General features: G+C 37.5%; 1 protein-coding gene across 3 annotated transcripts in view; it reads right to left on the reverse strand.

Annotated features, from left to right (window-relative positions):
- Positions 1-13,114, reverse strand: part of ACSL3 (acyl-CoA synthetase long chain family member 3) — a 52,059-nt gene that overhangs the window by 22,689 nt on the left and 16,256 nt on the right. For all 3 annotated transcript variants that reach the window (XR_004358808.1, XM_032697854.1, XM_032697853.1), the window contains 2 exons: positions 9,470-9,891; positions 2,453-2,630 (listed from right to left, as the gene is read on the reverse strand). Coding sequence is in view for 2 of the 3 variants with exons in the window: in XM_032697854.1 (XP_032553745.1) it covers positions 2,453-2,630; positions 9,470-9,862 (571 nt within the window). In the remaining variant the exon portion in view is untranslated. The remainder of the gene's footprint in view (positions 1-2,452; positions 2,631-9,469; positions 9,892-13,114) is intronic.

The raw sequence follows: 13,114 nt of genomic DNA on the forward strand, positions 1-13,114 counted from the left end.
CTAGGATTTGTAAGTGTACTTCACTACCAAAGGGAAAAAATGATACAAGCCTTTGAATTTTATTTATTTACAAGACTTTGAATGTTATATTTATTACACATGCCTATTAATTTTAAGCTCTTGAATTTTACTGAATTTATTCAAAGGTTTTTATACAAGCCTTTGAATTTATACAGTCACCAGGAATCTGATAGATCTCAAAAGTGATAAAAGGGAACTGGCATGGTGTGTTACGAGATGTGTAATTTAAAAGCAACACAGGCATCTTATCTGAAAATAGCCTGTGCAGGTCTCTGCTCTGACAGACAGGCCAGCAGCATTTACTCACTGAAGAAAGAATCAAAAACATCACCAAATTTAGGTTGGAAGGCACCTAGAAAGATCACCTGCACACACCATTCACTACAGCAGAGTGTTCAGAGCCATGGCCAGTCTGGTATTTACGTATCTCCAAGGATGGAGATCTCACAACTATTCTAGGTTCCTATTCTGATACTGAACCATCCTCACAATGAAGAGGTTTGCCCTAATATCTAATCAAGTTTTCCTGCCATTCAACTAGTATCTGTCACCTTCAATCTCATCAAAACACACCTTTGAGCAGAGTCTGGCTTCACCTCCTCTGAACGCTCCCGCTGGATAGTTCTAGATGGCAACAAGATCTGAACTCACTCATCTTAATGCTGAACAGATCCTGATCTATCAGCCTCTCCTCAAAGGTCACGTTCTCCAGCCCCTTCAGCCTCTTGGCAGCACTCCACTGGACTTGCTCCAGTATGTCGTCAATGTCTTTTTCCCTACAAGGAAGCCCTAAAGCAGACACAGCACTCCAGATGTGGTTTTACCAGTGTTCAAAAGGAGAAGAAGGATCATTTCCCTGGACACTAAGTGCTACACTCATGCTACCACCACCCAGGATGCTGCTGGCCTCCACTGCAAGAAGGCACTGAGAAATCTGATTGACCCATTGCCCACCAGAACCCTCAAGTACTTCTCTGCGAAGCTGCTCTCTCCAACTGTCCCCCAGCCTATACTGGTACATGAGGTATTCCAGCACACACAGAGAAAATTTTAAGTGCCTCCACTGAACTCCATGAGGTTCCAGACAACATGTTTTTCAGCTGACAGGCTCCTCTCTACATCGGCCCTGTCCTCCTCTCTACATCGGCCCTGTCCTTGACTGTACTGGCTGCTGCCCACAACATGCTGTGACCTCCTGTGTTTGCATTCTGTCCCATCATCCAGGTCTTCAATAAAGAAATTAAACAGTATTGGAGTCAATATCAACCCCTGAGGGCTGGCAAGTAACTTGGCCCTACTTATCCAGCTTTTATCTGAATAGTTTGGCTGTACAGGTACTACAGGAGCCCATTGCCAAAGGCCTTGGTGAAGTCACAATACAGGACATCCATTCTTTCCTTATCTACAGAGCCAGGTGTCATATAAGGCAAGCAGGTTGACTTTGAAATGTTATGTGCTAGGGCAGTGCACCTTGTCATCAACTCCACCCTTAAAACTAAGGGAACAATACAGCAAAGGGTACACACAAAATAAGTCTTTACTGCGTATCTCGGGTTATGTAAGTGAAAACTGCTATACACTCATCAACATATGATGTCTCAGACTGAAACAGATTCGTGCTCAGAGCAAAGAGAGACCGTTGAAGACATAATAATCTTGTTAGGCTTGCTTTGAAAACCTGAAAAAAGTCTAACTGATAGACATCTTTGGTGTACATAGGTAGCAAATCAGGAATTTCTGCATTTGTGGCTTTTATGGCCCATCTCTTATTGAAGGAGGGTAAACAGGGCAGGGAAGAGGCCAAAGCCCGTGAGGAACAGCAGTTTTTAGCATGCCCTGTGGGACAAGGAGACATGGACCTCTGAGAGCATCACAGAACCCAGCCAGGCTGGGCTTACAGTGAGGTGAATGACAAACTACAAGTGATGATGAAACAGATATTTAAACAACTATAGCAAGTTGAGATTAGCACTCAGTAGATTTCTTGGCAAGAAAAATAGGCCGAATCAAAATCAAAACCGAAAACCTGACAAAATATCCAGTTAAAACAAAACTTACAGGCACGGATGAAGGTTTGATGTCAACTCCTGAAACTGAGTTAATGAATTCATGTGTGATTTTTGTTTGTTTGCTTGTTTTTAGAAACTTGGGAATCTGTACTGATTTGAGATTACAAGAAGATAAACCTCCCATGAATTCATTGAGCAAACTCAAAATCATACTCCATCTGCAAACATGCAGGTTTCTCTATTCACCAACACAAAATGCTATAACGTGCACAATCTCTACCTTATGCAGCATTTTTTAGTTTGTAAATTTTAACGTTCTATACAAAATACATACCAAGTTTTCTTAGTATGTAAAGCAAAGAAAAAGTTTCATTTTCAGACTGTGTTGTAAGATCAAAACTTCAGGGAAGACGTGGACTTACGCTGGTAGTTGCACATAAAGCAGGCCTGTGCTGCAATCATCCACTCAGCTCTGGTCTCACAGAAGATAGCGATGTTAGTCTTTGGTTGCTGACCCAACACTGCTAAGCCATTTCCAAAATTAACAGCTTTAATGTATACATCTTCATAAGAAAGCCAGGTGTACTTGCCAAGGATGACCTAATAAGAATAATAAGTTCATTTTAGAAAGTGAAAATGCTTAACACATGTCCTACTACATCTTCACCCACATGAAGAGTCCACAGATGTCTGAAGTAACATGTGCTTGAATTATGACAGCAGTTTACTCAAGATAATGAATAATACTCTTGCCAAAAGCTACAGGGTCTGTGGAAGTTCCAACACAAATACTGCAATATCTCCACATGTTACCACCTCGGTTTCTATTTTCACGTGAGGGAAGCACATGATTCCCCCAGCACTCTGTAGCTTCAGAAGCCCCCTGAAAGGCTGCATGTGGTTATCTGGCCCACATGCCTTTACTTTTTAAAAAGGTTTGTTTTAGGTAAAGGGTGACAAGCACTAGCTGGTACAATTCGTTCTTTATATTTCTTGTATATTTGGGCTACAATTCTCCTACACAAATACGATGCTTAGGTGTTCATTAAAAAAAAAAAAAGAAAATTAAAAAAAGATAAACTGGAATCCAGAAAGCAGCATATCCACAGGCCCTCAGTCAGAAATTGTGAAATCCCTTTTCCCTTCACTCTGAAACAAATGTCAAGGGGAAGAGTAGCGATAATTTTGCCCTTTTTTTACTGTTAAACAGAAGTGGGACTGAAGAGCAGACTGGAAATTACTGGCACATATCAGTTCTGAGAAGTCATGTGGAAAATATTAAGCAATCTCACTTTTCTTCTATACGGGAAAGCTGGTGCACAGTAAAACTGGATTTGAATTTACAGGCCATATCACAGATTTCTACATGTGCACTTGCACCTTGCAGTACTATTTTCTTACTGACAGAATATTTCTTTGAGGATATTCTAGATATTTCCATATCTAGATGTAGCATGAAGATGTTTCACATTGAAAAACCGGACTCTAAATCATTATACCTTACCCATCTAGTTACACAAGCACACTGACAATTTTGAAAAACATAATTGTTTAGTCAAGTATTTCAGAAATTTTCTTTAACTACAAAATATTAGCAGTAAATGCAAGCAAACACTAAAAAAGCTAGAAAAGCAAACTTTTTCTTTCTTCTCCATTGTTTTTTTTCCACATTTCACTGATAAACTTGAACTGAATTTCAAACTTGTAGGCTGTTGAATCTAACAACATTTTGGCATGTAATTACATTTCTAATGAGTATGTACTTCCACATCCACTTCCCTAACAAAATATATTTAAAAACCTCTCTCAACCTCTAGTAAAAATTAAAATCTAGTAGATTTCTTTTATCAAAACACTTTTCCAAACTGCTGAAGTTACAACAAGGTAACTGAGTTGGCACCTATCAGTCTTGCTGCATATTGCCCATTAACCTATTCGTTTAGCAGGACAAACCTTTCTTTACTCAGGACAGGTACATGTGCAGCTGCTCAGAAATTCCACAAATGTTTTCATGGGAAAACACCATTTAATGAACTCAAAAAACAATACTTGCAATATATAGCAATTCCGCCAGAAAATACATATTTCTCACACAACTATCTTCGCAGGTTTTCCTGGGTTAGTTACAGAAACTCATTTTCATTGGCAAACAGGCTGTTTCAGAGTCAAAAACCTTACTGGAGCAGAAAGACCAGGTTGGAAATCTCTACTGTAAGCAGTGAGAGAACCCCAGCAGCACTGCTGCTGCACCAAGAGGCAGGGGCTCACCCCTGGCTGGTGCTCACTGCCACATCCCCCCAATGAGAGGGGGATTTTGGGGTCCCTTTCAACTCACCAAGATATTTCTGGTGTGGAAAACTCCTACTGTTTCCAACGAAAATACTGCACCTCTTCCCGTCTGTACAAATTTCGGTAATTTGGAATTTAAATTCTAATTTGGGACATTGTTTCCCCAAAGGCAGTATTTTTGGCACACTTGGAAATTCTTGACAAGCTCATCAGTTGAAAACAATTTATAGCAGTGAACTGGCAACACCCTTTCCCCCATTATATTCTGCCTACAGCGTGGCCTCAGGAAAACTGCTCATAAATAATTAGGCCAGGAAATACAAGCAGATTCTTGTTACTGTTTCTGGTAAGTTTGCCAAGTCATAACAGGTTTTAGTAATTTCCACCATTCACTACGTTACATTAAAGTTGGGGGGAAAAAATCATTAAAGGGTCAAAAATTAATCTTATAGAGTAAGACCTGAGATTCCATTTTCCCCCCCCTTTTTAATTCTCTTACATAATTCATTCTCATTACTTAAACAAGCTTGATATGAAGTAGTGAAAGAAGGCCTTATTGGTGCCTTCTTTTCTTAAAAAGGAAAATTCCACAGGAAGGATGTATAGCACTGTTAGGTATAGTTATTTATATATATATAAAAATACATTTCTAAAGAACACTGACATGTGAAAACAGGTAAGATTATTTTCAATGCAGTTATTTTGAGTTTTACTTTCCTACTGCCTTCTATATACTTAAATTTTAATGTTCCTTTCTTCCTCATGCCCACCATTTCATCTTTATTCCCTCCCTACATTATTTATATTATATACACATTAATGAGTAATATATATTCACATATACATATATAAATATTAACATACTGCCTCTGTCTGTATGTCCCTTTCCTCTGCATTTTGCTATACGCAGGTTATGGTCTCTCTCAACCTTCCTTATTTTTTATGTCTCCAAATCCATCTCCCCTCCTGGCCTTTCCCTCAGTAGCTTTTGCTAATATTTTCCAGTGTACAGTTCAGGAGAGACAAGAAACTATTGGAGACGGTCCAGTGGAGGCTACAAAGATGATGTGGGGTCTGGAACATCTCCCTTAGAAGGAGAGACTGTGGGAGCTGGGCCTGTTCAGTCCAGAGAAAAGACTGAGGGGGATCTCATTAATGCACAGAAATATCTCAAAGGCAGGTGCCAAGAGGATGGTGCCAGACTCTTTTCAGTGGTGCCCAGTGACAGGATGAGGAAGACCATCTCAACATGAGGAAGAACTTCTTTACACTGAGGGTGGCAGATCACTGGAACAGGCTGCCCAGGGAGGTCGTGGAGTCTCCCTCTCCGGAGACATTCCAAACCCACCTGGATGTGTTCCTGTGTCAACTGCTCCAGGTGACCCTGCCTTGGCAGGGAGGTTGGACTAGAGGATCCCCGGAGATACCTTCCCACCAGAACAATTCTGTGCCTCAGTTTCTGCTGTAAACAGCTGTTAAGACTGACATTAAGAGCCATAATCTTTTTTAAACCTTCACACACATTTAACTTCACAACTTTCAGAACTTGCTTTTGCTTGGTAACTACTTACACGTGTAAAAAAAGTAACTGTCTAAGAGTTGGCAAAAGGGGTCAAGAAGTGGAGATTATTGAGCATTCACTAAACAGCCCCACAAACCTCAGCAGTGCCCAGCAGGGAACGCAGCTCTGGGGTTTCACCTGGAAACACGACATTCCATAGGAAAACGCTGCCCTCTAGTGCTACAGATTTTAAACTGCAGGATGAGTTACCAACGTAAAGCACCATAAAATACTAGGAAGTATCAGGACTATATTAATATTTGGAACTCCAGAAAAGTGTAGACACTAAACACACAGTTAACATTTCTTTTACCTGGATTTTAGGGAGATATTAAAATTTTTTTACTATGAAGGTGTCATAAAATATTCTCCATAAAGCTGCTGGCACAAGTACAGTCATTAAACTACCTGACTTCAATTACCTTTGAAGGTCTTCCTAAAAGTACCTTAAGGCTTAAAGAACCTTGACTATTCTTTGGAAGCAAGTAATCATTAATTAAATACATTTTCTTGTAGAAAGCATATCAGAAATAATACAAATGAGATTGAAATATCTACTTTGGGCCTTTTTCAAATAAAAACATGGATTGCAGCTGAACGCTTCTGAAAAAACCCCACTCTAAAATATTACTTACATAGCACCGTATGGTTTTCAACATCATAAACTACTCTTTTACTGCTCAGTGACTTGGCATGCAAGAACCTTCTTGTACCTTCACAATAAGTTTCAGTATCAACAATAATGAGTAAAGTTCTGAATTCCCAAGTGCTTTCCCATGTGCTTGCTGTTTCACCTAAATCTCTCAGGCTTCAGATGCATCACCTTCCCCTCTCAAAATTGTGTTTTCTTTTCCTCACTATGTCTTATTTATTATGTTTCCATTAATTCTGTTCTTGGTTACAACCCCTTTTTAAAACAGAACGAGACAAACAACCGATCTCCAAAACAAACAAACATTCCCCTCAAAAAACAAACCACCAAAAGAACACAAACACACAGAGTGAAATCCACATACCAATGTAGATAAAAGCAAGCACCTGACAATATAACTAAGATGACATAAAACTATCAGCCATCAGAATAAAGCTCATCTTTTGGGCATCATAAAATTTAAGCTCTGCTTAAATTAATTATTTTTTTTTTCAATTACTTATGTCTTAATCTTTGAGGTATTTTTATCCTGACTTAAATACATATTTTATGAAATTATTATTAGGTACGGTCTCCAATGATGAGATTGGAGAAGGAAACTGGAGAAGTACACTACAGAAGGAAACAGAAAAACTAATTACATATGAAATATTATAAAATGTAACAAAGTGAGCAAGTATTTATATTTTATTCACATCCATGAGTTTCTGCTACTTTGGCAACTGCACAGGAATAAATATTTTTGTAACAATATCACATCACAAAAATTAAAGAAATTACACATTATCTGGGATATCTCAGAATAAATTAATGTCATATATGATTTTAAAGATGTTAATAAGTTTTAAACAATTTCAGCTACAAGTGTGAGCACACTTAACTCTCCGAAGAATCACAAGTTAAATATTTTACTCTTTTCGAGATGTATGTTTACTCCATTAATGAATCATTGATTAGGCTAATCTAGCCCACTGCAATTTGCCAAGGGACACATCTAACAGGTATTGCAACTCAGCCAGACCCACGATCCAGATCTACTCCTGACTTGCAGATGACCCCAGAAAAATGCGTCAATCACTCCAATCACTATGTTCAATCATGGAAAGGGAAAAATAATTAACAAGTTTTGCAGCTGCTGTAAAGTATAGAAATTATATGCATTATACCTAAGAATGAAACTTGTCATGCACCTTTTTGAAGAGCTGCACCAAGCAAATCTCAGCAAGTTGCCTCTGCTAAAGGAATCCAGGCAATAAAATGGTGCATGATACGAAAGACAGAAATCAAAGGAAAAGAACTCTGACATTTAGAATCAACAAGGTATCTTGTGAAATGGTCCAATTTTCCTCTATTGCTAAAATATGCTATGAGGTATTAAGAAACACTGTATTCCTTAATGGAAAAAAAATTAAAAGTAGATTTGTGTGATAATGCCAGAATTTGGAACAAAGTAACATGAGGGCAAGTGTGGCAATCGACCATAATGAATTGTTGTGTCAAGCTTAGACACAATTACCTAACTTGGGTAATTTCTAAGTCTAAATACTTAGAGACAAGTAATTTAAGTAGATCAACACAAACATTCTTCAGCTTTCCAATATTCAGAAAGCATTGCTTGCATAATGGAAAAGGCTAAAACTCCTAAGTTCTTAAGTCTTACATTACCAATTGCAATTAAAAAACAGGGCACATATCACAGGCAGCCAAAATTCTGATTTGTGCTCAGAAGCCTTTCTTTGTACAACTTTGTACAACATGAACTTTCTGTTTCTTTATAGGGTAATGAGGCAGCAAAATGTGCATCAAGAAAGATTACATGTAACCATTCATCCCAGCATTTCCTTCATGCTAAAAAAAACTAACTCCATAGCTGAGAGGAAGTTTCTCTAACAATTAAAGCTTCTATAAAGATTTAACAGAACTGAACTTTGCCATATATTGTGATATTAACCAAATTCTATTGTAAACATACTTCTCCATCAGAATTAAAACTAGCGGTATTTAAGGGATTTTATTTTTATTTTATTTAAGGAATATTACTTTTTATTATATGAAGAGATAATTTTTTTCATCTCCAGGGAAACTAATCTTAGTTAAAAATTATATTATGGATTTTAACAACTTCTAATACAGAAATGCAGACCTTTAATACACTACACAGAGATGCACAGACACATATATCCTGTTACAGTGTCCCGCCTTGCTTCTTCAGGTAAAAGTGCATTTTTAAATGCCTCTGAACAAACACAAAGCAGTAAATGACAATACAGGTTTGAACATTAAACACTATAAAAAAATCTGTCCCTTGAAACAGAGTTCATACTGCAATCACATCTCACACACACACCTGGATCACATATTAGCAGAGAAGTAGTTCACCTTAAAGGAGACAAAGAAAAAAAAGACAAAAAAACACTCTTCCAATAAAATCTGCTAAATCCTTTCCCCCCAAAAAAACTTCATTTAAGTCTTGAATTTGCTGTAGAACAGCAAATCTTTAAGTTATAACTGAGTTTACCAGAATGGCACATCTGAGCACAGGCACCTAGTAATTTTTCAATATTTATCTGATTATAGTTCAGAATAATACAAAGGGAGACTTTTTTTAATTCACCTAAAAAGCCACCTTTAAAGCTACTTACATCATCAGCTGAATATTAAAAACAAATACTTAAAACATATTTGTGCTTTTTCTTTGGATGAAACCATAAAAAAAGGATACCTACTCAAGAATGCAAAAAGAAGGTTCAGATTTGTTTTAAATGCCAAGTAATGAGAGATCGGGAATTAGATAATTTAACTCTTTTCGAAAGTATTTAATCTAAGTAGAGAAACTTATTTTTTGCCCAGCTTTGCTTTACAGGACTAGAAGTGCTGCACAAGAAAGTAAACACATTCTGACAAAAGCTCTTAAAGGCAGAGTGCAGAAAGACCTACCTTTTTAAAAACTTTTCCTGATGGCTGGATTTCATCTTCCTCTTTCAGGATTTCACGTGTTCCCAAGAGTTTTTTGTCCTTAAATTTAGTCTTTGCATATTTAAAAACTTTGTCAAGCGTATCACACCCAGGATATAAAACTGAAGCTAAGCAATGTAGGCTGTTAACAGATCTGTAAGCACCCCCAGCCTTGTTATTCACAGGTCTGGCTTTAACCTGCTTGGCTTTTTCTATAGCCTGCTTTGATCCCGAAAGTATGTACCATGGAATGTATGTTACAAGGGTGTACATCAAAATTACAAAGTTTATCAACTGTAAAAGAACAGGGTTGATGTTATGCTTCAACTTCATTTTGGCTGCTTGTGAAGGTTCCAAGAAAGAGTTTGGAAACATGAATCAACTACACAGGGATCCAAAGAGATCTGAAAAGAGAAAAGAAAAGGTAAGTGGTGAACTATCACCATTGGCAGGGGGTTATTTTCAAACATAATATTACAATCCATATCCCAGAAGGTCTTTTTATGCAGAAATTATGCTACAAGTCTTAATCCATAGTACAAATGAAACAAGACTGATACATGAGGAAAAACTTTTCCATTCCCATTTAGCAGACTGTAATAGAATGACATGTGAATGGGATGCATTTCTCTGGAAATGTTATGTGATTATACAGTTTAAAAGACTCTCTCCAACCACATCAGCATACCTACATGTGTATTTTCATCAGCAATCTTTACATGACTGTAAATCAGCCTCCAAACAAGCCCTAAGAACACAAGCAATGCCACTCTCTCTGTACATGGGAACCCCAACCACTGAGGATGTTGAAAGGCTTTCAAAGCATTAGACACACTGGGACACTTACATTAAGAGAAGGAAGGTCCTGTATGTGACAGAACTTTGCTGGTTCTTTTATTCCTAGAGACTTCCCATCGGTCCCACGACTTCAGTCTCAGAACCAGTAGGCAATGGGCACACTTGTTATATCAATAAACACGACAATGAGTTAACTTATATTTGGTAAATACTGGAAAATAGCTTAGAAATACCCCCAAATTCCTAAACACCAGCACTATGAAGAGACATGTAACTTTTCACAGGTCCCTAATGATGCCAGGATATTCACTTTGACTTTTTTAAAAGCATCATTTATCATATCCAATGACCACAGTGATGATACTACTTTCTAATGTACTCTATTGTTGAGTCAAGAAATGATGCCATCTATCTAAAAGATTAAAAAAACCCAAATCAACAAAACCATTTAAAACCTTATGGAAAACCAGGACACTTGCCAAAATGGCTGAGGATGAATTGACACAACAGCGAATGAGACATCAGTTATTAAAATCAGTGTTTTGCACACAAAACAAAATGAACCGCAAATGCATTTCACTCAGGTAACTTTTCAAGGGTATGGACAGAACTTATTAATACCATAAATCAAGCAGCTAATAATGATATATATGTAAGATGCACAGCTTTTGATAATACTAAATTAAGCAAACTTTCATTTGTAAGATATATTAATCTTTGCTGATGCCTTACGCTCATTGACTCTTTGCCCACTAACTCTCCAAAAACCCTAAAGAAAATAAATTTGAGTTGAAAAAGTTATCTTTAAGTCATGTAAGATCCTTCAGTAGTAATGAAAAGAAACCTTGCTTCATTAATCTTAGATCTGTAGGTCCTTTTGGGAACAGATCAACCCAACACCCCTCCTTTGTAGCATGAGATTAATTCCACCTTTCCCTAAAATATACGATTTCTTAAAACTCCAAGCAAAAATATTTCACCGACTTCTTCCCTAACAAGCTGCTGTAACCTCATTGTTAACAGTGCATCATTACAGGCAGTTTGAAGGAACCAAGCAACATCAAAGCCTGCAAAGCACCCACGGATGCACACCCAAACCATAGGAGCTCTTCACAGTAGGGACTTACTGCAACAAGCAACGGGGGGAAAAAGGGATTTAAAAAAAAAAAAGGAAGTGTATGTATTTTAATTTTCAGATCAAAGGCAAAAAGCAATGACAAATTAAAAAAACAAACTTAAATAGGCTAAAGGGCAAACTCAGTAATCATTTGAATAGACTTATGTTCTTAGTCGGTCACCGAAGGATACTTAAGGAAAATAATCATGAGCCAGCCAATAAGCTACTGCTGCCCAGAAAAATTGTGCTGTTGTTGATAGCAACATAGAACAAGATGTTTTAAAGCTAATCCAAAGTTCACACAGCAAAAGTTTACCCATTTTTCAAAAACTGTACGTTGCCCTATAATTTTGTCTGGCCCAGTTCAGAAGGGGCACATCTTTTTTCTCCTTATAAAGCTGGAGAATTCTCTGCCTACAAAGCAGAAAGAGAATATAACCAAACACTGTTATAAACAAAAACCTAAAGCAACTCATTTAATACCTTTAGGAAAACTTTTCTCCAAAGAAATTCCTTGTCTGACAAACAGTCAAGCCTGTCTAAAAATATTCTAAGTTTCGTATCTTTCCTTGGTTAGAGAGACACTGAGCCCTTCTGGAATAGCAGCCTGTCATTTGATTTTGCAGTTATCCTAACAGCTTTATTCCTGCCTCAGGAGAGAGGAACCTTTTTCACCATTTCTAAAATAACCACATCAAGGTCTCATGTCAAGCTCTCTCTTCTGGCTTACCCGAGGCCTTGTATATAATCCCCAAACCTGGAAATGTTGGCTTTGAATTGCAAACATAAATTGTGCTAGGCCCACCAGTTCATAAAAGGCTGCATTGCAAGAAAGGGTCTAAGGAACACCACAACAGGACAGACTCGAGGGAAATGTTTTGAAATGTCACCCTGGCTCAGAAAAGTAAGCACCCAGCTCTAGAACTCTGCTCTAATGTACATCTTTTACCCCGAGTAAATTGCTAATTATTTCAGCTCCTCCTTCAGAAAAGTGAGGCTATCACAAGTCATTTATTGCAAACAATTTCTTTTAAAAATTAACACTCACAGAAGTTTTTTCATTTAAAATGCAGGGTTTCTTGAGATTAAAAACTATCTTTTGCACATGCAGTTTCTTGCCTTAAAGGCCACGTAAGACTCCATTTTTCTTCCTTCAAAGTCTTATAATTAGGAGATAGCAAACTTTAGCAAGAGAGCACTCCTGTGCCAGTGTTGACAATTTGGCAATGGATTTCAGACTATGATATTTGCAGAGCATCTATGCTTGTAACTAATTGTAATTACCATTGTAATTGGAAGTTGGAAGAGTGCAGTCCCTTTCTGAACAAGCAAGAAAAATATAACAGTCTCATCAGAAGGATAAGTTCCAGTATCTTTGCAGGGTGATTATTCTAAGGAGACCTGAGCCATGACACAAAGGAAGTTCCTTGGTGGCAATGAAAAGGTTCTACCTCTTTCCTTGTATAACTGAAGAACAGAAGATGCATTTTAATTCATCATTTTGTTTATTTGTTTGATAAAGAGCAAAAGAGATCAGTTTAAAATACCTTCATCCCCAACAGATTTATCATTGCCATTCCCAGTAGAAGAACACTGAAGTCAGTTAAATGGATCACTAAGCATGCAATAAAAAATTCATTTTGATAACAACATAGAAGCAAAACTCCACCCTAATGTGAGACTGGAGTTCTAGCTGTAAGACAATTATATTT

This window comes from Chiroxiphia lanceolata, chromosome 10, assembly GCF_009829145.1.
Source record: "Chiroxiphia lanceolata isolate bChiLan1 chromosome 10, bChiLan1.pri, whole genome shotgun sequence".
Classification (NCBI taxonomy): Eukaryota; Metazoa; Chordata; class Aves; order Passeriformes; family Pipridae; genus Chiroxiphia; species Chiroxiphia lanceolata.